The 26,994-nt window shown below is 38.2% G+C and overlaps 1 protein-coding gene across 1 annotated transcript in view; it reads right to left on the bottom strand.

Annotated features, from left to right (window-relative positions):
* The window catches only part of DPYD (dihydropyrimidine dehydrogenase), a 795,794-nt gene that overhangs the window by 257,421 nt on the left and 511,379 nt on the right, over positions 1-26,994 (bottom strand). Inside the window, exons 15-16 of the mRNA XM_032422959.1 lie at positions 19,492-19,560; positions 10,781-10,864 (exon numbers count right to left, since the gene is read on the bottom strand). Coding sequence (XP_032278850.1) covers positions 10,781-10,864; positions 19,492-19,560 — 153 coding nt within the window. The remainder of the gene's footprint in view (positions 1-10,780; positions 10,865-19,491; positions 19,561-26,994) is intronic.

Raw genomic sequence — 26,994 nt, 5'->3', positions numbered from 1 at the left:
AAGTTGATTGAGGAGTGGGTGTGATCCCATGTGTGGAAAGAGCTAGCACAAGTCTTAGAATACAAGGCACACTAAGTGAACAAACTCGATTTTTATAATCTTTTATGAATTTATTCTCTTGGGATATATCTATATCATAGTAACTACCCTTGCATTGTTGCCATCTCAAAAATATAATTCCTTATTTACTAGATATTGGAAAAATTGTATTTCACTTTATCCTATATCCATCATCTCTATGAGAGCGTGATATGTTTAATATTCAAAATGCTTTATGGGTAAGTGTTTTAATTGTTTAAAGTAAGGATGGATTCATTTAAAAGAAAGTTTTTGCTAAGAGCTTAGTAGTGGGGATTAGAGAGAGTATACAGAAAATACCAGAACCACAGATATCAGTAAATGGTCTAGGGGTAGAAAGGTGGAGATCCCCTGGGAACTGGGATGAGGAACCATAGATTTATCTGAGGCTAGGTCATTAGATGGATTAAAAATGCTTATCTGTCATGGGGAAGAATGAGTCATCCACTACACCATGGAACAAAGAAGAGAAAGTAAGAGAGAGTGAGAATGCTGAGGACATCACCTGCTTTTCCAGATCCAGACAATCACAAAGTCAACTTCAACCTCATACCATCAGTTACATCAGCTAATACAGCTGTCTTAGTTTATAATACCAGAATTCCTCCATCTGCACACCACAGAAAACGAAGAACCATCTTCCCATTTGTTTTTCCCTCAAAACCCATATCCAACCCATCCTCAAATGCTGCTGGATATATTCCTTATCTATGGCATATCCATTTCTCTTTCTCTACAATCACTTCCCTAATCTAAGCTGTAAACCACCATTATATATATTTTTTATTTTATTATGTTATGTTAATCATCATACATTACATCATTAGTTTTTGATGTAGTGTTCCATGATTCATTGTTTGTGCATAACACCCAGTGCTCCATGCAGAATGTGCCCTCTTTAATACCCATCACCAGGCTAACCCATCCCCCCACCCCCTCCCCTCTAGAACCCTCAGTTTGTTTCTCAGAGTCCATCGTCTCTCATGGTTCGTCTCCTCCTCCGATTTCCCCCCCTTCATTTTTCCCTTCCTGCTATCTTCTTTTTTTTTTTTTTTTTAACATATAATGTATTATTTGTTTCAGAGGTACAGGTCTGTGATTCAACAGTCTTACACAATTCACAGTGCTCACCATAGCACCATTATATTTTACATGAACAACTGCAAGGTTATTCCAGACAGCCTTCTTAGGTCCATTCTCATGCTCTTCTAATTCTCTTCTCTCAAAATGAAAACACAATCATATCACCCCACCATTGTCACCATGCCACTCACCAAACACATGCACAGGCTTGTGCACACATGTACATGCATACACACACACACACACACACACACGATAAACCTTTTAAACTTTCCGTTGCTGTTGGGACAAGATCAAAAGGCTTAACAAGGTGTGACTTATGGGCTCTTATACAGTCTATTTTTTCCTCTCCAACACCATCTTGTGCCACATGTGTGTGCTCTAAGCACCCTATTCTTCTTTTGCCCTTCAACATGCCTTGTTTCAACCACAGGGCTTTTGCTCATGCTGTTTCCACTGCCTGGAATGCTCTAACCCACCCCAATCATTTCACTTAGTTAAAAATCCTCTCAATATTTCAGGTATCAGATCTAACATCACTTCCTTATATAATCCTTCCTTGACCCTTCCAAGTAGTCCAGAAACTTCACATTATATGCTTTTCAAGTATCATGGACCACTACTTCATGGTTACTATGCCAGTTATAGTTTATTGTTTGTGGGGTTATTTGTCCAATATACGTCTACTCTACTAAATGGAAAGATCCCTGAGAACAGAAAACATGTCTGGTTTTGCTCATTATTATACTCTCAGCTTTTCACACAATTCTTGGTACATAGTAGATATCCTAAATATTTGTTAAATGAATAAAAGTAGAGAAGAAGTATTTGAGATTGGGAGTGCAATGAATACTATGGGGACTCTATACCTATATCTCCTAAATAGAAAGGCTGTTCTCTAAAAGTTTGAGACTGAGGTGATAGAATGTAGAAGGAGAATCAAGAGTGAACATGGGATAGAGGAATAGAGAACAGACACTAGAAGTGAAGGGATTCAATTTTTCCTTCACGTACCAAGTTCTCCCACATTCGGCAAAACACGGCTATAGGATAAACAGGAATGACATGCCTACTATGTTGCCATATGATTTCTGGTGTTGTCAAGAAAAAAAAATTGATAAACAAAAACTGGCAATAGAGATCTCCATCCATTTGATAGACAGCCAAAAGTTTCACAAATAAGAGAAAAAATCTGTATGCTACTCTCCGATGAGTCACTAACATGCATTAGGTATAACTGATTTTGCAACTTGATCTATGAAGACTTTTAAAACTGAATACACCCAGTAACAACAAGTAGGGAGAGAAAACACTCCAACTAGAAAACATAAATAGCAAATAACATGAGGAAAGAAAGACATTCAGAACATCTCAAAGTGTCTAAAATTGATACTCATGCTTTAAATTGGTATCTCCTTAAACAAAGCTTTTTTGTACAGCATAGATTTATTAATCATAATGCTACTTCATGAAGTGATTTTTTGGTGAAAGAACAAAAACAAAGTTAGCTATAAAACACGACTGTCATTAAGATTTCTGCAATGTAATCAACATCAAGACAGACTTCATGTTTGTATAAAATCTGTTATTATCAGTAAGCGCCACCTCATGTGCATCTGAGGGGGTCATGATAGTTCTCTGGGAATGGGGCTGCTAAATGATAGTTCACAAAAGCCATAGGGTCTTCCATCTTGAATCAATACTCCTGGGCTGTAAAAATGTCATAATTTTAATAAATCTACTTCCCTTGAGTTACTTTTTTTTTGTGGGGGAGAAGCAATATTTCCTTCCGTAGTCAGGCAAGTCCACATGCTTCCTTCCTGACATTGCTCACCTTCTCGCAGCTGGAAGCCTTAAACTGATTGCAGTCTAAAAGGCTGCTTCTACCCCAGTGGGAAATGTATAAAAACTTTATCTCTGAGGCACAAGTTGCCTTAATTTTAAGGTCTTCTTGAAAGTGGTGGCTCTTTTGCCTTCCTTTGATTTGTCTTACTCATTATCCTTTCTCTTGCCTTATTGTAAACTCGGCTGCCTCTGAATCTCTTAGCTCCTGAGTGCTTACTAGGTTTGGTCCAATCTTGCTTTTTTAGCCTAATAGGTAGTGTCCTTTACTCCTGAGTCTTTTGTGGCTTTTAATAAATGACTCAGTCTTGTTTGCCAGTTTTTCCAAATATTCTAGACTAGTTGGATCCATGACTAGACCCTTCATTTCATTGCCGGTAATTCTGGTTTCCAACGCTGTTTCTACTCTGTACTGCTAATGCCTGTTATTTTGGTGTGACATTATGCTAGGCAAACTCTGCGTGATACCACTGATTAAGATCATAGCCTCTCCCGACCCGACTCCTGTGTCTCTCTCTTTGGGCCAAAGACATTTTCAGTTTATCTTTATGCTATAAGTCAGGAGGCACAGAGAAAACTCTGCTATGCTTCTCAAAGTCACTATGATGTGATCGTCTGAGGGTGATTAAAAAAAAATTGTAAAATGCTGTTGCTGCCAGATTTTGGGAATATAACAAGTGATGAGTACAATAAAAGCCACACCAATGTGTAAAAAAAAATACACACATTAAAGAAAAAATACACACATTTAGGATATTTTTCCTGCAACCATTCACCAGTGATCCACTATCTGTACTGCACATAAGTTTTTTAACTGCCACATGATCGTTGTCATAGACATAAACAATGATACTCCCTGACCTACAACTGATACTTCAGTTAGATTTAAATGGCATTGTTGTCTGCTAAAAATTTAAAATTTTTGAGAGGAAGCAATCATTTTATATCATTAACCAACATTAATAACTAAAACTGAAAAACTCAGAGAGAATCAGCTTATGGCAAAATATTGGCAGTTATATAAATGCCTCTTACAGAACTCCTGTAGTTATCTACTTACGCCAGCACCCATGTCTATGCAAATGGTTGAGAATTAAACTCAAATAAAAGTTGGACAACATAATACAGTATAAAGTAAATATTTCTTTTTGATCAGAGATACTTTTTCTCATAAACAAGTTGATAATTTATTTTAAAGCACTTCTAAAATTATAATGCCACAAGGAAAATAAAAGAGAACAGGATAAGTTAAATGTATATGGATAATATCAGATTTCAGTCACTTCTGCAGAAGCTTATATCCTGCAGTTATTTCTCATAGCTCTCCATGAAATGATGTTACTTCACGACATAATGATTTCCAAACCTGTGAATGTGATGTTTCAGGGACTCAATCCACTAAAGCCGACCCAGCCTTAAAGTCAACCTAGCCTATCCCGTATTTATCCATTCAACTGATAGACCTTAGTTCCAACTCCCTAGCCTGAAGTTACATTCGCCCAAGCTAATTAGAGCAAGATTAAACATCACTTGCAGGACAATGTGGCACTTTGTCACACATGTATTTTATAGGGGCTAGAGTTAAAAGGAGTGAGAGGAATCAAGAACCTTACGCAGAGGACAGCGGATGGGCATGTACCAGACCAGTATCAAAAAGTAAATCTAACTCAGCAGTGATCCTCCTCTTAGGCCCCCCAGAAAGAGGCCAAGCAGGTCACTGTGGCTTCAGTTGTACTTTACCACTGATGGGGCTCCCATATTCTTTTCTCTAGCCTTTGGGGTGTCTCGTCCTCCTGAGTTCCTGGATTTCATTCCTCTGGGAAATATAGGTAGTACTATGACTTGTCAGTTGTGTTGGCTTTAAAACCCGTATCTTTATATTGTCCCCTCCACAAACATCTGATGGGGACCTGATCCAGGCAGATTGTGGTCATCACTCACTGGACCCTGTATTGCATATGAGATAGGGGGTCTGTTAACCCAGCTGCTGGAGGAAGGTTTTATTTCCCAAGGGAAATGCTAGCACATCTGGGGCAATGTGGTCCTCACACTTAGTTTTGGATTCTCTTCCTGGTGACAGACGTCTGCTCTCTGGCAAGGGTAAGAGTAATAATCTGTGGTTAATGTTTTATGAAAAATGTTGGCATGTTGTAACAGAAACAAAGCCTTTCTCTCTCCTTTTTTAATAGGCATACAGAGTTTGTGTAAATTAAATTGGACACAGAACAGATCATGAGGGAAATATCAAAGCATTGTTTGGGTGATCTTAATTTAAGTCAATAATTAGTTAAGATCAGTAAATGTCTTAAGATTTACCACTTTGAAATCTGTTTGCTCTTACTTAGCTAAATTCTATGCAGAGGATGTGCGTGACTAAATGGAGGGGCTGTGAGATAGCAAGGCGTATCAGGTAGTAATAGTGGCACCGCTATCTTTCTTCAGGACATTGCTTTAACCGTGAAGCTAGAGTAGCCTTCCCTCCGATTACACTGTCATTTTGGAATTTTCCATCCAAAGGCCTCCTTACTGAAATAGGTGTGCACTCTTTAGCAATCACACCTACAAACAAGGAAGGCATTCAAACTACCAAAAAATGGGAATCCTGTAAGGGCCAGGGAAATAACATCTTTGTAGCCTCTTAGAATTGTCAGGTGAAGAAATTCAAATTCACTGACAGCGATTCAATCTCTAGGTCACCAGAGAGTCCAACGAGAGTATGCTTCTAGTTTCCACCTTTAAACCTGTTCACATACAGTATATTCTTTTTTCTTTCTCATGGAAAGTTTGGTTGACTGATAAGACATACTCAGTTAATAGATTAGATTTCATTTAAAATAGAGTTAGACAGGTGATTTCTATTTGGATAATTTCAGTTGAAAAGATATGAATTCCAGGCAGAGCAAATAATAGTTTGCAGAAAGGTGTGGATTCAGGAGTTCCCAGGGCACTGAACTGGCTTATTTAGTTTAACTAGAGATTTAGATACACCCAGCTGACTGGAGGAAATAGTCAGCAGAGCGCCAGATGTGGGTCAGTGACAAGAGCATCAGAGGCTATGGAGCTTGCTAGTTGGTTTCCTCAGGCAAAGGCAAATTAGGTATCTTCCCAGTCCCTGATTCCTTTCCTGTAAATAAGGGGGTCAAACTGGAAAATCTTTCAGGTTACCCTCAGTTCTAGAAGTCTGTACTTTACTATGTCACATCATTGACACAAGGCAAAAAAGTAAACAACTTGTGTGAAAAATAAGAAAAAGCTTTAAAACTTGGCGTTTTCTGATGGCAGGAGGAAAAAACCATTTCAAGAGGACTATACGGCTAGTACTGAGAAGTACTGAGGAGGATGCTGCCTCTTGCTCTTCCTCTGTGCCTTGTGGAAGATAAAAAAAGGAAGGTGGCAAGGCATCTTAGCCCACACCTGCCATCCACAACCCCCATCAACTATTTTTTCTTTTCGTAGCTGATGGAGGGTCTAAGAATTAAAGGTACTGCTGGCTAAAGAAGGCAGCTTACAGACTCTTAGATGTCAGGAACCTAGAAAGGAAGCAAAAATTCTGGCAAGGGTTGGTTTGGATATTTAAAGGTTGAATTGGGGAGGCACATACTGATCAAATCCATGTTTGGGAAAAAGCACTTACCCTTGGTCAAACGTTTGCTGCTCTTTACATGAACCACAGAGAGTGTTACAGGAAAGCAAGAAAGCTCTAGTTCCTCACTGCTGGATGGCAAAGCAGGCCACCTGTGGCCATGTCTTCCCATAGTTCAAGAGAAGTAAGAAACAGGATGTTTCTGTCAAATCTACCTATTTTTCAAATGTTGGTAATAATTTCGGAAACAAAATAAACACAACAGAAAGTTGAGTTTCTTCAGCTTTTGTCTGAATTTACTTTAAAAGGTTCTGCAGGATGGAATTAAAAATAGTCAATATAATTATTCAAAGACAAAAGAGGGGTATTCACCCAATGCCGTCAGAACACTTCATATTTAGGAAAAGGAGAAGACCTCAAAGAGGTGCCATTTTATCTGAATTTTATAGAATTGATTATAATTATATTTATAAAGTAATATGCCAGCACAGGAAACTGGCTTACATAGACTGCACGTAGACAACTTTAAATCTGAATGTTAAGACATCAGGGAGGCTCCCTTATTCCAGAGAGACGCAACATCTACAAAGTAGATTCAGGTTTGCGTGTGTGTGTGTGTTTAAGGATTTTTTTTTTTTTTTTTTTTTTTGACAGAGAGAGAGAAAGAGAGAGAACACAAGCAGGGGGAGTGGAAGAGGGAGAAGGAGGCTCCCCGCTGAACAGGGAGCCCGATGCAGGGCTGGATCCCAGGACCCTGGGGATCATGACCTGAGGTGAAGGCAGACACCCAAGAAACTAAGCCACCCAGGCGCCCCTTGCTTGTGTTTTTATATATTTTGAGAAATGGGAATTTAGACCTACAAAAGACTTTAGAGATAACTTAGTCCTGTACTGCGCTTTCAGTTCATAATAATATATATTTAATGCTTACACTGGAATACCAATTTATTAAGAACTGTTCTCAGTGACTTATCTATCTATATTCAGGCTTACATGCTAATTAAAGCTCAGGCCTTGGCAACTGCTGACCAGATTTGTGACCTGGGAAGCATGGAGGCTTCATTTTTTTGTTGTTGTTTTAGTTTGGTTTGGTTTTTATTTTATTGTTGCCCTTGTTGTACAATGGGATAAAAACTCAACCTATTCAGAGGGTTATTGTGAGGACAAGAAAACTAAATTTTTTTTCATGTTGTAATATACTTCTGACTCTTTAGAGTGTACACAACTAAAGCTAGAGCATATTTTCACTTTCACTTGAGCATCAAAGTTATGGGGGGTTTTTCCGTTTCACTTTGCAGGAAATATAAATGCAAATTCCCACGGTCAGCTTGAGATTTTCTTTATTTCTACAAATTTCGTAAGTAAATGATTTCTATATATTGTGGAGTAGAGGTTATAGCCTTCTCTGTTCAAAAATTTCACAATATTTGGTCACTTATGGGAACATTTATAAAGAGTTTAAATATATAAGTATATATTTAAATATATACATATGTGGTTAATATAAAATCACTTAGATACAAAGGCAGTATTTTTCCCTTGTGAAATATTGGTGAGAAAATATATGACATAATGGAGGAAAAAACATGTTTAGAGAGGAAATTATACTATACTGTGATACTCTGCCTCTTCTTAAGGGGCTAAAATTATGATGATTTCTGGAAACAGCAGAAGTGGAAAAAGTACAAGAGAGCGTTTCCAATAGATAAATATTCCAGGCATGGAGCTAATGTCAGTTTGTTTCATTCATGAAGCAAACACTTATCAGGCTCTGGCGATACACACGGCTCTGCGCCTGGCATACACTGTTTCCAAGAGATGGAATGCAGGATCGCACTGCAATGGGGAAGAGGAATTGGAATGGCTTCTCGGTCCCCCAGCACTGAGTACAAACTTCCCATTCCACCAGCTTACAAGTGTTCAAGAATATGAACCTCAAAGAGAAAGGAAGAGGCAATGGGAACAGGAGGTAGATAAAGAAAAAAAAAAAGAAGGAAAAGATGAATAAGCACCAGACATACCTGTGCCCACTCTAAAGAGTCAGATTTACAGTAAAGTTTTTTTTAATGCACTAATATTCTTCCTTCCCTCCATTTAAGATATCGAACATTCCTGTGTCCTGAGGCAGAGCCATCATTTAAAATATGTTGGAGCAAAAATGATTAAATTTGTTTTATTTTCCAATTCTATGATTTAAAAGAGAATATAATTCAAAAGAAAATTTCTTTTTTTTTTAAGCTTTTTAAAAATTTTTTGACAGAGAGAGAGACAGTGAGAGAGGGAACACAAGCAGGGGGAGTGGGAGAGGGAGAAGCAGGCCCCCCTGCAGAGCAGGGAGCCTGATGTGGGGTTCGATCCCAAGACCCCAGGATCATGACGCTAGCTGAAGGCAGATGCCCAATGACTAAGCCACCCAGGTGCCCCCAAAAGAAAATTTCTAAATGTGGCTGATAAGAACTGGTTTTAGTTTTAGAGATTATAACTAACAAGTGAAATGGCAATGTTCCCAAGTTTCCTTCAGCCTAAGGTATCATGGTTTTTGGAACATATGTTTTCCAAGAGTTTTAGAAATCTTAATACTAACTCTACTGCAAAATTTTAATGCTTGGTATCCTCATTCAGCCAAAGGCTGTGCAAAAATTTATGTAGCTAAATAACTCTCTGGAGAGGATGCCCCTAAGACACTTAACAGTGGTAAGTTCAGATGTGTTCATGGAGCCAAAGCCCACTCTAAAAAATAAGCTCAAGTTTGGGCAACATCATTTCTGTGGCAAGAAATATATATTAAAATGTATCCTTCTTTAAAACAGTCAATAGATTTAAATGTTTCCATAGCTGTTTTTATCCGTGTAGCTAAAAAATATCTTGGGTCTAAGTTTCAGACACTGTGCAAGGGTTATAAAGAGGGAACAGTGACTACCTCAGGCCCTGTTCCAGCTGTCCCGTTAGAAGCCTCCCTCATTTAAGTCAAGGTACACATGTTGACACACGGTCACCCAAGCCTTGCCTCACAGAAGTCAGGACCTAATATAATGATATTTTCCCTCTACTGAGTATTTCTGAGGCTTGGTTCTGTCACCACACTGACTGATCTTCTGGGTAACCTGTTGTGAGTGGAACACAGGATATACTTGAAAAACATTTGACTAGGCCCTCCCCTCCTGCTGCTACATGAGAATGGTTTCTTCCTAAGTCACAAATCTATTCTGAATGTTAATTAAATATTTACAAGGTGCTTTAAAATCCTCCCTGAATGCTAATATGAAAATAGGAACCTAGGTTCATTTGAATAAGCAGAAATTTTTGCCCTTCCAAATGAAGGGCCTCTGCCCTCTGAGTTTAATTCAAATAATCCAAGGATTTGGAAAAAAGAAAAAAAAAAAAAAAGAATTGAGCACCTACTATGTACAAGGCCCTGTGCCAGACGTAAAGACAAAAGTAGAATTTCCAGGACTAGAAAATTTGTCATAAATGACAACATTTCATATTATTTAATTCACACCATTTCCCTCTGGGCTTAAATGCCAAATTAGATGCAAAACACTCACCTTTTTAGCATGAAGCTTTTACATTGCTCCTTAACATACAACACTGTATCTAGTTACATAAAGATGCAGTATTTTCTACATATTAACATATATTTCCACATTTTGTTCATTAGGTTTTGAAAGTATTTTAGCATGAAGGTTCCATTCATTGTATACCAAAATAAAAATAGCATCAAAGTCTTTTTGCAACTCCCAAAACACAGTTAGGGAATAATGATCATATGCTAAAAAATGTAAAATGCAATTTGTGCTGTGCCCCATTTACTACAAAATCACTACGAACAATGCATTTTGTACAGTATATTGCTCCAGGGAAACTGGATCAGCATCAGGAATGAATAAAGAACATTGCATTTGAAATCAGCTAATTCTGCTTCAGTGCTTTTAAAAGCTATTTGTTATGATATTACTTCCTGTCAAGCACATAATGTGATATTTTCCTCAATAAAACTAAACAGTTGCTGTAATTTCAGTTTCCCTCATTTTCCACTTTTTAAGCACTAAATATTTAAACAATGCAGACCTGGAAGTCTCAAGCCAGTCACCTGATCCACACACCTCCTTGCCTAAGGTAGAGTTACCATCCATACAGGGGCCTGTTCTTGTCCCCCCAGAAATACGTGATGGTAGCGGTTGAGGTCCTTACCTGCCCGCAGGCCAGGCCCATTCCTCTTTCTCCCATGCCATGTGGACACGATAAATTTAACTCCAGGGCATCTGCTCCAGAAGCCTTGACAATATGGAAGGAAAATGCAAGAAAAGGCAAAGCTTTATTTGTGTCTCGATACGCTTTCACCATTGGTAATTCAGCAGAGGTCACATTTGTCAAATTTAAACTCTTCCATTTTCTGCCTGATAGCTAACTTGTGAGGTGTATTCTGACTCTCAAATGAGAGTTATCTGTAACAACAATGATACAACAGCAAGTATTCCTTCGGTGCTTGTAAGAGGACACTCACTGCTCTATGTGCTTTGTATTTGTTATCTCTGATTCTCAGAGTCCTTGGATTAGTAGGACACCGATTTTGCAGACAAGGAAACCGAAGCACAGGGGAGTTCGTGACAAACCTGGTATGTTAAGTGACACAGCACAGATTTTAACCCAGATCTGTTTGACGTCACATTTAGTCTTCCCTACACAGCTTCTATTTTTATAGATACAAATCTTACTAATTCTGGATAATTGGTACTGGAAGTCATAGTGCAAAGAAAAATGTAGTAGGCTACCTGGAATGCATACAAGCAAAATTTAAAATGTTTTTTTTTTAAAGATTTTATTTATTTATTCATGAGAGACAGAGAGAGGGACAGAGGCAGAGGGAGAAGCAGGCTCCCCGCGGAGCAGGGAGCCTGATGCGGGACTTGATCCCAGGACCCTGGGATCATGACCTGAGCCGAAGGCAGATGCTTAACCGACTAAGCCACCCAGGCGTCCCTAAAATGTTTTTTAACTAAGAATCAATTGTGTTGCATTGAAAATAAGTCCATGATAAGAAACATGAAGTGCAAATAATTCTGTCTATAATAAATAGGATTCCTTCTAATTTAGCTCATTAATTCATTAATATACAAATGGGTCCTGCGAAAATGAACACAATAGTTCACTCGAAGTATTCTTAGACTATGTGAAGAATCATAGAATTCTTGACCAGTCTTCTGTGAAAAACTCTGAAGAACAAGCAAAACACTTTTTTAATAGTTTAATATGGTAACCGGAGGGATGGGGGATAAACTATAAATGATTCAAGTTTGTATATTATTTTACCTAACTTCTAGAATTTCTCCAATGCCACAATTTCTTTTTAGTAAGGTCAACTAGAGGCTTGAGTCCATTTCCGTAACATTAAACATGTCTGTCACATCACGCAAAGGCTTAAAAATAGAGTTCACTGCTTTCTAAGTGTATCACAGACCTTTCTTTAGGCCAACAGCTGTTTCTTCAAGGGCTCACTGTTTTTCCTGATTGTTCAAAATTTTAGCCTCTTTTTTCCTGCTTTATAAATTTTAAGTGGGACCTCAACAAATTGAAGAATTCTAGTTAGCTATATCTCAGTCGACTTTCCTACCCATCTTATTCATTAGTGAGTCTGCTTTTTCTTTTGCACATTTGTGAGAGCTCATTTCATCATCCAGCCTTTTTTCTAATACGGTTTCATTATGGCTTTTGATTCCCTAATTCAGTTTTAAAATGCTTCATATTATCTGAACATTACCATGAATCATGCTACTTTTTTTCTCCTGCTGATTGGGTGGTAAGCATGAACAAAGCACAGCCTAAATTCTGGGTTCTAATCCCAGATCTGCTAAGGAATTGGGGATGCTTTAGGAAGTCAGTTAATCTTCTTTGTGTTCAACTACTCAAGTATAAACTGCACATAATAGGACCTATCTAAAAACCGTATCATGTGGGAATTACCAGCTTAATTAAAAGATTGTACATTGCAATTATATACAGTATTGCCCTTTTTTTTAGTCTTAGTTATTTCAAATATTTCCTTTAGACTTCTTTATTTAGCTGAAATGCAGCAATTAATAGTAAATCAGTTCAACAACATTTTGGATTAGATAAACTTTAGGTGGCATCTGTGTACATATTTACATTATACATCTTCATCTTTCTTAAAATGTAAGTGGAAGCTTACAATTAGCTGTGATAGTAGATGATAATAACTAACATTTATTGAGTGCTTACAATATGCCAGATACTTTACTAGTAAGCTCCTTGCAGTGGGATATATCATTATTCCCATTTTACAAATGATAAAATAGAGGTTACAAAGAGTTCAAGGGACTTGCTTAATATCTCACATCTTGTAAGTGAGAGTAGGGTTTTGAAACCAAGCATTTTGAGTCCAGAGCCTGTGTTCTTACTATCAAAACTTATTAGCAATCACTAATTCCAAGGCTGGAGTTGGTACAGTGTGTTAAGAAGTTGTAACATTTGACATCCTTAAAGCTTCTAAACTTGAAGTAAAATTAAAATCTTGTAAAACCACCTATCCCCGTTAAAGGCTTTTCAGAGACTAATTAATAAAGATTTCCCCAGTATTATGTATATCTACAAACATCGACCCACCAAACACATCTGAAAAGGCCTTTGATTATCTCAAAACTGACATAATCCTGCTTAAGGTGACACCAAGAGACAGAAAACATTCATTTGGCCTCTGCTTGAATATTCTCATCACAGGAGTATACCACCTTAAAAGGCAGTTAATTCCATTTCCAACCAACTATATGCATTCAAAAAGCCTTAATTGCTGAATTAGCATGAAATGTTAAATTAACTGAAACTGGGCATGCATTCTGACTCCTGTTAGTCACAGCTTTTTAGTTTACTCACTTAGCCCAGAGTTTATTCTACCTCACCTAAATGATTACACAATAAAGTACTCTAGTGAAGGCCATGACATAGAAAATCTGCTGTTTCTAATTTCATACATTATCTACTTATCACCCATTTATTTATATGAAGGAGAATGTCTATGTTAATAGCCGCAACTCTGGAGGCAGATTTCATGGGTTTGAATCCCACTTTTACTACCTACTACATGTGTGGTCTTGGGCATATTATTTGACTCTCCTTCGCTTCAGTTTCCTTGTCTCCAAAAAGCAGAAAACCATCGAAGTAACTCATAGGTTGCTTTTTTAAGTTATAAGCTTAATAAAAGTGAATGACTTAGAACAGTGCCATTGGACTATAGTAAATATTATGCAAGTATAAGCAATTATTGTTTATCAGTTTTTCTGTCTGTCCATCCAGCCATCCAATTAGAATCTCCAACCTGTCCTTCCCCAGTCTTCTATAAAAGGATTTAAAGTAACTATTTATACTTCAGCAGGTGAGGGGGAAAGAAAAGGGGAAAAAAAACAATACTAAGTAATTATCAGAATAGTGGTAGCAGTGTAGTTTCTAAAATTCTGAATCACTTTATAAAAACTCAGAAAAACTAAGGTAGCAAAACCACAAACCTTTGTACAGTATATACAACGAAATCAGATACAAAGTTCTTCCTCTTCTCCCTTTCTTACTTCTCCCTTCCTTCCTGATCAATGTAATTTTAAAGTCATTGGGTGGGACAGAGCAAGGTAGCTGACCAAGAGGATACAGGAGGAGCCTCGAGAGCCCAGCGTGGGGTATCAGAGCCCGAGAACAATAAGATGGATGTCCATGTGGGGGGGTGGCCTGCTTTGGTATATCAGAGCCCAAGTGGGAAGGAAGGCTTCCGTGGGAGGTGGGAGCTGGCAAAAAGCATCAGAGCCCCAGGGGGCCAGGAGGGTGTTCCCTTGGTGGGACACAAAAGGTACAGTTCTTGAATTTCTCTTACTTTCGTCTGTTAAAAGAATATAAAATGTCCAATGTTGACTCTCTACATAGTAACACTGTCATCTAGCCTCAACTATCCCAAACTGGAGACACAAGTTCGGGATCTTAAACCACTCTGAACTGGATTTGGCAAAGGTTAACCCTGAACGGGCTTGGGCCTCACTGGACACTAAGTCAGTGACTATCTCTTGTCCTCAAGGATGCGTCCACCTTTCCCGATCGCATTCTGTCCTGCTAACTGTCACTCTGCAGGGACTTATACCCACCTGCTACTATACATTTCTGTAATACACCTAATCTGCTTTCTACGTCAGCGTACTTGAGATCTCCTCACTCTAACATCAACTTAATTTCACAACACGCTGCTAGCCCAGATTCAGGTTAAAAAATGGTAAGAACCTGGCTTTTAAGTGGTTTGTTTGGACCCTCTGCTAGGAATAGTGTGGTCACTTGGTTTTGATACCTGTCTTTCCCTGGACCTTCCTTGTGTCATCCTACCAATCACGGTCAGACCTTTGGCAATCCCTCATCAGATCCTTGACTTAAAACCTTCTACTTTGTACGTCAATTACCTCAAGTTCATTAGTGCCAAATAAAGTGCCACTCTTCTCATTTATTCTGTAATTGCTTCCTTTTTGTTTGTCACATGTCACTACACCAGCTCTGTACCCCTATTTTACTTCAACAAATATTTGACAGATACCCACTGGTAAGCAAAGCCCTGTGCTTGGATTTGGAGATTAAGCAGTAAACCAGTCAGGAGTCTGTACCCCCAAGGAGCTTGCATTGTAATAAGCAGGACAGATGTTAAAGAGCTAATGACACCATTGCTGATTACTTAATTAAATGCCACAAAGGAAAAGCACAGGCAGAGGTACACCTAGATTCTGGGGAGCCTAAAGCTTAAACAAATTGGGGAACTTTTTTTAAGAAAAAAATTAATTAAAATTACAAATACGAAATTTAGGTACAGGGGCTTGGAAGTGACTTGGGCAAGGAAGGGGCCTGAAGCTTATGTTTCATTAGTTTTAATGGTAAGTTGGCTTCTGAGGACAGGAGCTTAAAAGGAGCAAGACTGGTCAGGGCACTCAGAGTTGAGAAAGAGAGAACATTCTGTGAGCAAGAAAGAATATTCCAGGCCAAGGGAAGAGCAAAGGCTCTCAGCTGGAAGCATGTCAGAGGAGTAAAAGAAGGCCAGTGCGTGTGGAACATGGACAACAAACTGAGGATAACACTGGGGAGACAGGCAGGGGCCAGACTATGTAGCATGTCCAGGTCAAGTCAAGGAGTTTGCATCTTGAGAAAGATAGTGGGAAGATTTCGGATGGATTGAGGGCAAGAAGATGAGTGGCGCTATCTCAGATAAACTGGGATTGGGGTGGCAGGATGCCTATGGAGCCACACTCAATTTATACGCTGCTTTGAATCTGATGGCCTTACTTGCCACTCAAGCTTTTGCCACTCACTTAAAAAGGGACCACAGGCCCTATTGCCGTTCTCACAACTCCCGGCATGGCCAGCTCTCACAGCTCCCTCGGCACGAAAGCGGCGCTTTGCCTCAGCCGTCCGTGCCCATCCCAGCGGCATCTCCAGGAACGCCAGTGCCCAGCCAGGCCCGACCAGGGGGCTCGGGCTTTTCCCTCCAGTTCTGGGTTTAGATCTCACAACATCTCACAAGAAACACCACACAAGAAACATTTCACAACATGGTATGGCATGTGACTTCCTTAGCAGCGGCCCCTAAAGGGGCAGGATACACAATCCCCAGAAGGGTGGAGGAAAGGAAAGCCCTGGAGTGTGAAATTTGACCAGTCCAAGCAAGTAGACAGAAAGGAAGCAGTAGGTACATCTCTCACCCTTCTTCTCCTCTAAGCTGTTGGGAGGCAGGACGATTTCACGTGGCGTTCTCTGTCCTGCGTGACTGAGCCATCAGCTCCATTTCCTTGGGAAGTGGGAGCCAGCTCTGCCATGCACCACACAGGCTCTGCTTTCCCTTCTTCCTATCCCATTTCCCTTTTCTCCCCACTCATCCTGCTCTGGGGTTGTAGCCTTCAGTCAAGCATCTTCACGTGAACTTTGACGTGAGCTCTGTTTTCTAAGCTAATGCACATTGAGAAAGAAATGGATCCAAGATCTATTAAAATGAGATCAAGATCTATGTAAGACCTGATATTGTGAGTTTTCAGTATGGTTCAGTTTGGTGTCTTTCTGATCTTTCTGAATGGTATCTTTCTGATACAGCTGAGGCTATGTCTTATTCACCTTTGTTTTGGCTGGCAAGAGACTGTGCACACAGTAGGTGCTTCACAGATCTTCCTTTGCATGGAATTGGAATAGGTCATCTGTGACCCAGAAAAGGAGGAAAGCCTGTGATCAGATATCGAAAACCTGAGCAGACCCTAACAATGCTACTGATTTGACACCAAGCTGTGAAAACTTTACCAGAGGTCACTTCTTTTTCCTGGTGTTCAAAAAACAACAAATTCAAACCAAGTTGAAGAATACATAAAAGATGACATTAAAAGTATGGTCATTCTTGGGTTAGAGTGAAAAGGAACGCTTGGGGGCGCCTGGGTGGCTCAGTTGGTTAAGCGACTGCCTTCGGCTCAGGTCATGATCCCGGAGTCCCTGGATCGAGTCCCGCATCGGGCTCCCTGCTCGGCAGGGAGTCTGCTTCTCCCTCTCCCTCTCCCCCCTCTCACGCTCTCTCTCTCATTCTCTCTCTCTCAAATAAATAAATAAAATCTTTAAAAAAAAAAAAAGAAAAGGAACGCTTGGTTCAGTATGGTTCTATTTCTAGAAGAAAACAAAACTTTCTAAAAAATATGCACATGATAAAGAAGATACACTGGATATATATTAAAAATAGCATTCAGTTGAATTTACCATATTTTAAGAATGTACCTAGGTTCTATTTTTTTTTAACCACCTACATGGTCTTAAATGTTTATTTAGAATAGGAAAATAGAGTGGTAGCCTCTGGTGAAACAAATAAACAAATAATAATGATCGTTCCTTGCACAAACTTTCATTCTGACACAGAGTTTCTCCGTCTTTACTTTTTCAGGTTCTGGTACGGATTTGGATCTGTCCTGCTGTAACACATGTGTCATTTCTGTTTTCAGATCTAATAGTAAAGAGCTCATAACAGACTTCCTCAGTTCCCTATTGCGTAATTCAAAAATTAATCTACTACAAGGAGAGGAACTTCATGAATTTAAAGTATATTCATCATCACATTAAGTCATTTGCTGAACTTAAAACTGGTGCTAGAACAGCTGGTGTGATATCTTTGATTTCTTACCGCCCATTATCACCACCCCCAAAGAAATGTACGTTGTAAGTGGTACAGTAACTTTGGCTCAAATACTTTTTTGTTTTTGTTGGTTTGTTTTAATGTGGGCTCTTCCAATGTAAAAAAAAAAAAAAAAAAAAAAAAGTCTGTTTTAATCTGTTTTGAAGCATGCATTCATAAAGACAAAACCAACTACTGATTCTATAAAGCATTATGGGGTTCCTACCAGAGGAGCTATGAGGAATCATGCTACCTAATGTTGCCCTCCAGGGGATGTGGAGGCCTGGGGAGAGCTTCTTCAGGTGATACGCCCTGGGACAGTTCATATTTTAAGATTATAGGGAAGATTTTTTTTAATTGACACCATCTATAGATTGACCTTCTTGATATGTAGATTGCTTTCCTGTGGAAAGATTCTACAGACTGGTTTGACTGAAAGGAAAGCATAACTTCTCCTTTTTAAAATTTTTTTCCTTCTTTTTCTCCTCCTTTCTTTTGTTTTTGTTGTTCTTTTTCTTTTTCTTTTTTTTTGCTATGCGTACTTAGAAAATGATATTAAATAAAACTGAAATTAAAGAAACTAGATATAGAATGTGAGAAATGTAAAAAGCACCTTTAAGTTGGTTAGTATGTTACTAATTAAAGGTTTTTAAAAGTAAAATTTGCTTATTTAAAAGTTGATGCTCATCACTGAAGAAAATATTTAAAGTATCTTATTCTACAGAAAGACAGAGGCAAGCAGCATGATAAAGCCATTCATCATAGTCAGCTTAGAATTGGCAAAGCTCATGCCAAGCACAGGTTCTGTAGAAAATTTCATGGTCAGTTAGGTAAATTCACGTATAAAGTGGCCTCAGCATCAAAGATCATGAAGCCAATTACTGATCATGTTTAATTTCACCCCCTTAAGTCCCAGAAGTCATTCTTCCCCCTCACAGTATTAAGATATCCAAATAAAATGTACAATTTTTGAACACCATAGAAGGTTTCATAGTATTTTATAATGTAGAGTCATTAGTGTATAAGTATTGTTAGATGTAGTCTTCTACATTTCTGAGCGGTTTTCAAAAAACCTCAGCTAAACTGTCTAGAATATTTTTCATGACAGCATGATGGATATAAATGTACAATTTTAGGTATGTATTTTTCTATTTGAAATACAAATTTGAGGCACATGGTTAGTTGTTTGCATTTGTGCAAGATTCAATTTATATTGTAGAAAACCTGCTGACTAGTGTTCCATTCAGGAGCATTCTGTCTTACCATTTTATGCATGTCTGTATTCACACTAGAATAGTATTAAATGAACCTTTTATATTTTAAATATTCAAGAGTTTTATATTCAAAATTTCTTCTCGCTGTCAAACTAGTTTGCCTAAAGGCAAGGTAAGATCCTGTTACACTCTCAAAGGTAGAATTAAATTTTATCATGGCATCCATCATAATATACAATTTGCTTAATATGCAAATAAAGAGTATATGGATTCAAAGAATAAAGGATTTTTAGGTAGTGTGTGAAATCCAAGGGACCACTTTTATAGAATAGATTCCTTTTAAATTTACATTTCCATCATTTTAATGAAAACACAGGGTAAACAAATTATAATAGAAATGTTTTAAGTTACCATTTTCCATTCAATTTTACTTCTACTGGGCTATTTTTCATGGCAGCTTTTTATTTAAAACTAATAAAAATGGAAGAGAAGAAATAAATATATACTAAAGAAATCATTACCTCAGCCATTTTGGAAAGTTCCATCCAGTCATTTTTGCTATAACTGCACATGATGCTAGCAATCACAATCTTCAAAAGGAAAAAAAGGAAAGAATGTCAGTTCAAATGGTTGTACACAAGGGTGTTTTGCACACAAGGGTATATTAATATTTACACATATATGTTTATAATGGTAAAGCATATCATAAAAATTAGTTTTTGATCTGTTGAAAGACAAATTATTTAAAAACAGCAGTGTATTATGGTGAGGCAAAGGATGAGATTCAGGGCTTCAGACTTAGGTTAGAGACTTTCTCATTTACTATCTTTGAATTCTTATGTAAGTTACTTAATTTCTCTGATCCTAAGCATTCTCATTTTTAAAATGGAGATAATGATACTGACTTTGCCAACCTCAGAAAGTGATAGTGGGAATCACATAAATTTGTGTATGTGAAAGGGTTGTCTAAATTATACAATGACATGGAAATCTTCATTAATATAATTACTGGTATAGCTAAAAGTTTTAGGATATGGAAAAGAAATAAATTAGTGTCTTCTTCAGTCATATCTTATTACAACAAGGATAATGATACCTTACATATTCATAGTGCATTATAGTTTTAAACTTTGTTAAATGTTGATTATTTAACTATAGTCTTATAATAGTTATAAGCCTATAATAGAGGCTATACAGAGTAGTAGTTACTACTACCTGCTCTGAAGCCAGAATGTCCAGATTAGAACCCTGACTCTATCACTTACTGTGTAGGCAAATCATTTAGTTTCTTCATTGGTTAAATATGGATAATTGTACTACCTACCCAGAAAAGTGATAACAGAAATTGCTAAAAACTTATGTAGCTCTTATGATGTGCTAGGTACTGTTTTAATGGTTTTTACTTCACTCAATCATTCCCAACATTATTCTTCCCATTTTACAGATGAAGGTGCTGAGGCACTGAGATGTAAAAGTCACACAGCTAATAAGAAGCAGAGGCAGGACTCAGACCTAGGCAGTTTGACAGGGAGTCTGTGCTTTTAACCACTAGATTTTGCTGGCCCAAAATAAGTATTCAATACACATCAGTAATTTTTTATCATTAACATTTAAAGACTGAGATTGAGACACACAGAGTTTGTGCCAAGCCTAAAGTCACAGATTCTAGTGGAAGAGTCCACTCAAAGTCCTTATGCTCTTACCACATGCAGCTTTTTTTATATATGTCTAGAAAACAAAACAAAGATACGTTGCAAAAGTCGGATGAATGCTTTCGACATTGAGAGAAACAGAAAATAAGTTGCGACCATATTGGAGAGAGTTCTGAAAACCATGAAGACAACAAGCCTGTCTGTAACGTTGAGTTAATTTTTTCTCTCCTGAGAGACTATCATCTCCATGGGAGCTGGGACTGCTCTGCATCATTCATCATTTTATCTATAATAACCAGCATGGTGTTTGGCACACAATAAGACTGAGTGAATAAATGAACGAGGTCACCAAAGATTTAGGGGAGTTGCTTTATCAGCTCATCCTTTTAAAAGTAAGCAGAAATGAATATCATGAGTCAGAGAAGGGAAAAAAACAATTGATGAAAACTGTTGGCAAATAATTACTATGAGTCAAAGTAAAGAGTGAGCAGGGCTAATGCAGGTGTTGGTTTGGTGACGGAAAAAGGGTCAGATGTTAAAATACACAGGACTTATGTCCTAAAAGGAGCAATTGAGAAAGAGGAATCAAAAGATTTGAGAGTCTGCATCTGAGGGACTGAGAGAAATCTCAGAACATTAGTCAGACAAAGGTGGGACAATGATGAGAAATAAGAAGCCAGGTTCAGATAGATTCCTCTTTAGAGAGAGGAACAAAGGGGAGAAAGTAAATGATGAACAAAGGAGGACACTTGAGAATGCCTAATTATTTGGGGACGAGGTCAGGATTCAACATTTGTGTCCAGTGAGGATGCAGCTTTTAAGAATTTGGAGAAAAATGTAATAATGATCCATGGCCTTTTCTCTAGTGGCTAAAAGAAGGGGGGGGGGAGTCAAATTCCATGCTTGCCCATTTGCAAACTAAAAAAGGGTCACCAGGATAAATTATGAACCTTCAGTTAAGAGATAATCTTTCTGCCCTTTCCACATCATCTGAGATCTCAGGGATATCCTGCCCCGCTCCCCAGTCTGAAACGGACCAGTGAGGAATACCACAGGGTACACCAGATCTTCTAGGACCAAACTAATACCTCCTGGTGAATATCCCTTGCATGAAAAAATAAGGGACTCCATTTGAGAGGAAAATCAATTGGGGGCAGGTGGGACAGATTCCTATTGTCCTCAGTGGCTTCAAGGTCAAGTAAAAACAAAACAAACAAATTTTAAAAACAAAACAGTTAATACAGGCACCTGGATGGCTCAGTGAGTTAAGCATCTGCCTTCAGCTCAGGTCAAGATCCCAGGGTCCTGGAATCAAGTCCCACATCGGGCTCCTTGCTCAGTGGGGAGCCTATTTCTCCCTCTCCTTCTCCCTCTGCTGCTCCCCTCTGCTTGTGCTCTCTCTCTCTCTCTCTGTCAAATAAATAAAAATCTTAAAAAAAAAAAAAACCCAAAACTAAAAAACCGTAAATACAAAGATTTAGGAAATGGGTGGAGCCCCTAGGCTTGTTGCTAAAACATTAAAGGCAACGTTAGATCCAAAGATTCAAAATGAAAAAAATGATTTTAGCGATAGATACCAGTTCTTCTATGGTTAAAGTGACAAACAATAGACCAAGGTTTTTAGGGAGTTTTATTACTTAAATCAAGATAAGACAAAAAAACAAAAACAAAAACCAAACATGCCTCCAATTATGACAAAGTAATCCCCAAGTTCACATTCCCATACAAATACGAAGTGGGTGCCAAATCAGCACAACATTCTCCTCTCCAGTGCCCCTCTTTGGCTGCATGGGGGACAACAGGGAAGATCCTTCTAGTGGGCAGGACCCAGCTAGGCAGATAGGCTGATCAAAGAAATCCACTGCCAGGGAGGTAATGTTTACTAGCACTGACAACAGGATATGATATACGCTCTCAACTAGTGTCTAACCTGGTTCCACTTTACCAAATGGCCATTTTAATTTTGATAAAGCTGTTATTGCTTGAAATACATATTGATTGTGCCAGGGTTGGTTAAAGTCATCATTTGCCCTACAAGTCCTGAGGATCATGAGAAGCCACATTTGGGCTTGATGGAGAGAAATAAATATTACCTAGAGAATTGTCCTGAACATCAAGAGTACTGGTGCCACCAAATGCCTTGGAATGCAGTGACTGAGAATGATTTTGGGTGGGCTGTCATTGAAGAGGGGTGACCACACGTGGGAAAGAAACATTATGTTAATAGGTAGAGGTAGGTTTTATTTGTGTGCTCCGAGCAGCCAAGCACTAGCCTGTTCTTTCCTCATCTGTAACAGACTCTACATTCTTGCCCAAAAAACTGACAAAGTATCTCCAACAGGGCTAATCATTGTGATCAGCTATTCTGCTCTCACCAAAGTCCTGCACTGGAGCTGGGAAGGTAAATGATTTTTTCTCTCATTGGTTCCTAAACTGGAATGGTGTTCAGAGCAACTGGTGACCACTGACTGACTCCTCACCTCACCCACCCTGCCACCTCCACCCAAAGCTAGTTGCACTCGGGAAAAATAAAGCAGACACAGGAAGGTAGAGAATGCGTGATGGGAAGAGATCCATGCTACTGCCACTTTCAAGCCAGGTGTACCACTAATGTATCTGCATGTGTAAACTAACACCACTTTTGGCTCAAGAAAATTCAAGTTATATTCTGGTTTCTTTCACTTAGCGTCTTGACAACTATTACAGGCAAAACTAAAATTGGCACTTTTGAAATAACTTCCTAAGCAATTTTTTTGACAGTCAAGTAAATTTAAGGGGAAAAATAACTTTATACCTTATTTTTAAAATGCCAAATTGCCTTCATAGTTTAAATATCCTTAATCTAAAACCAAGGGATGTTTTGGGAAAATATGTGGTGACACTCTATTTCAGTGGAATAAAGATGACCCCCAAATCATTTTATTCTTTATTAAAAGATATTAGGATTTTTCAAAGGGTCAGGCTAAAAGATATTAACACTAAAAGGACACTGGGCATGACTTAATCTTTCTTTGATGATTAGAAAGTCCTTCAGTGTTTTACTGTGCTTGGTTTTTAGTCAAGCAAGAGAGAATAAGGTTTCTTTTTCCTCTGAAAAAAGAGAATTGATGGTTATTTTATATTGTGAAACATCATGCAATATTACCAGAAATACATATCAAACGAAACTTTTTTTAAAATTAGAGTAACTTTTGCCAATTTTTCACTTAAATTACACCATTTTTGTGCTCCATTTTTTAAAAGATTTGTTTACTTATTTTAGAGAGATAGAAAGAGAGAGAGGGAGCACAAGTGGGAGGGCCAGAGGGAGAGGTAGAGAGAATCTCAAGCCGACTCTGTGTTTAGCACGGAGCCCAACTCAGGGCTCAATCTCATGACCCTGAGATCTGCCCTGAGCTGGAACCAAGAGGTGGACACTCAACCGACTGCACCACCCAGGTGCCCCAGTACTCCATTTTTTATAACTCATATTTTAAAACATTATTGGAAGAGTTCATATGTAAAAGCCAAATGCTATGTAGTGTTTGAACTACATCGTACATTTTATGATATACAGTCTAGTGGGAGAGTCAAACAATGTCAGTTAGTCAATTAATAAGGAAATTGAGCATGTACTGTGAGGTAGACACCAAATGACATACAAAAGAGTTTAAGACATGGACTTAGAGTCTTTTCTATTGAACATTCAACCAGTATTTCTTATACTATGTACCCATAACTATTCTAACTCAAAAGTGATAAAACAGAAAAAGTCCCTGCCTTCCTGAAGCTTACATTTTAGGGAGGGAAAATAATCATAACAAGTTTTTAAAGAAACATTATTAGGAATCTTTCCAGGTCAAGATTATTGTTAGGAAGGCATTATAGAGGACATCACGAGGGTACGTAGTGCCATATCAGACAATGGTCAGTAAAGGGCTCTGCGAGTTGACATATGGAAGATAAGAAGGCATCTTACACTGAAGAATGGGATGGGGAATTGGGTGACAACTGGCATTCTAAGTAGAGGAAAGTACATGTACAAAAGACACCGAAGTGGAGCATGGTATATTTAAGAAAAATCGAAGGCCACATGGATGGAGTTTCATGCTAGGGCAAGAAGAATATAAGAGAAAATGAGAAAAGCAGGCAGTAGCCAAATCTCTGGGAGCTGAACCCTGTGGGAGTTTGGGTTTTATTATAGGAGCAATGGAGGACAGTGAAAGGTTTAAAGGAGAGTGATAAAATAATCTGATCTATATTTGCAAAAGATGCTTTTCACTAAATTAGAGGGAATGGAGTGAAGGTGTTTTAGGATGAAAACTTGTCCCTACAAGTTAGGTTGAAATAATGTGCGTTGCATAATATCCATGGAGATGCAGAGAGGTGGACAGTTCTGAGCTGGAACCAATAAAACTGGTCAGTGGTTAGATTCAGACGATGAGAGAAAAGGAGAGATTAAGGATAACCCCTAGATTACTGGCTTGAACTACTGAGTAGAATGTAGACACTTTACTGAGATGGAACAAGGCCTGGGAAAATAACTAGTGGGGGATTATTAAGAGGTTCGGTTTTAATATATTACACATAAAATGTCTAGTAAGCATCTCATTAGTGAGGACATAAATTGTATCACTGTATTCATAAATCTAGAATTCACTAAAGAGGTAAGGGATGAAGGTGTCCATTTTAGAAAATTCAACATATAACAGTATTTAAAGCCACCTGGTTAGGTGACTTCAAAGGGAAGAGAATGAAACAGATAAAAAGAGGGCCCAGGATGCCTCCTGAGAATGTGATGTCACAAATGCCAAGAGGGGGAAGTGTTCCAAAAAGTAAAGAGCAACCCACTCTGGTGAATACTTCTGAGAGTTTGCATAAGAGAACAGAGAATTGTCCATGCAGTTTGGCAATACAGAAACCATTGGTAACCTTTGCAAGAAGGGTTTCAGTGAAGCAGAGGGGACAGTAGTCAGACTGGAATAGTCTGAGCGAACAGAATATGAAGTGGAGAGAAGTGATACACACATCTCTCCCAAGATTTTGGTAGGCTAGTTAAAAGATAAATGGGGCAGTAGATGAAGAGTTATGGGAAGTTTAGTGAGAGATGGTTTTTTTAATAGGCCATATTTGAGTATGTTTTTATGCTTGTGGGAATGATCTGGAAAAGAGGAAGAACCTGTTGAGAAGGTGAGAGGTGATGATGAATCCATTGCATAAGTAGAGGAAGTAACCTCTGATAAGAGCAGAGGCACTGTTTCCAGTTTGATGGAGTGGAAGAGAAAAGTAGAGATAAAAAATAGGTATGGATACACTTGAGTTTATAGATTTGGTATGGAAAAGGTGAAATTATCCTTCCTGGTGTTTACATTTTCTTAAGTAGTAGATGAGGTCTCTTGACAGGAAAGAGAATGGGGGATAGAGATTTAAAAATATGGGGGAGAGATGGGAGTACTTGAGCTGTCATCCAAGAAAATGGGAAAGCAAGTTTACCAAGAGCTCATGGTTAAGATTCCTATGCCATGAAGGCACATGTACTTAATCAGGATTGGCAATGTTTCTGGAAAGGGAGATTAATTAGTAAAAGCAAAAGGATAATATGATTTAGAACATTGGAACACAGATCAGAGCCCCTGTTTTACAGAATGTTTTATAATTGAGACCCATCTTATCAAGACTGGTTTTTAGGGGCGCCTGGGTAGCTCAGATGGTTAAGCGTCTGCCTTCGGCTCTGGTCATGATCCCAGGGTCCTGGGATCGAGCCCCGCATCAGGCTCCCTGCTCAGCGGGGGGCCTGCTTCTCCCCCTTCCTCTGCTTCTCCCCCTGCTCATATTCTCTCTCTCTGTATCTCTGTGTCGTGAATGAATAAATAAAAAAATCTTAAAAAAAAAAAGACTGGTTTTGGTGCTTTGGTCATTAAAATGTGATGTGTTTCATGAAAGGGCATTCTTATACCTAATTCTGCTTTATAAAGAATATTTTTAAATTGCATTTTTACATAGCTTGACTTTCATTTTGATTCATGACTACTGAATATAACTTAAAATGTATACTCTTTGTGTAGACATCTAATTGCTATGATACATTAATGTTCTAAAGCATATAAAATGCCAGCTATAATAATTTATGAATCAAATTTTGCATGTTGTTTGTCCTAGAAAAATCCCTCAAAAGTTAAAAATAGGACACTTATTCTAAAAAAAAAGCAAAACAAAAAACATTATTGAATGCTTCTATTGTCATCCTTCCTAACTTTTAAATTAAAGAATCACAATTCATGATTAAATTATTTTTAAAATTACTCTTATGGAAATAATAAAGTGATTTTATTAAGCATTTTTTTCAAACCGAATTATAATAAAGTTTGCACATCAGAAATTAAGGTGAAGAAC

The sequence above is a fragment of the Phoca vitulina genome, unplaced genomic scaffold (assembly GCF_004348235.1).
Source record: "Phoca vitulina isolate PV1807 unplaced genomic scaffold, GSC_HSeal_1.0 scaffold2, whole genome shotgun sequence".
NCBI lineage: Eukaryota > Metazoa > Chordata > Mammalia > Carnivora > Phocidae > Phoca > Phoca vitulina.
Note: the sequence above shows the minus strand (reverse complement) of the source record. Positions and strands in the feature narration are given on the sequence as shown.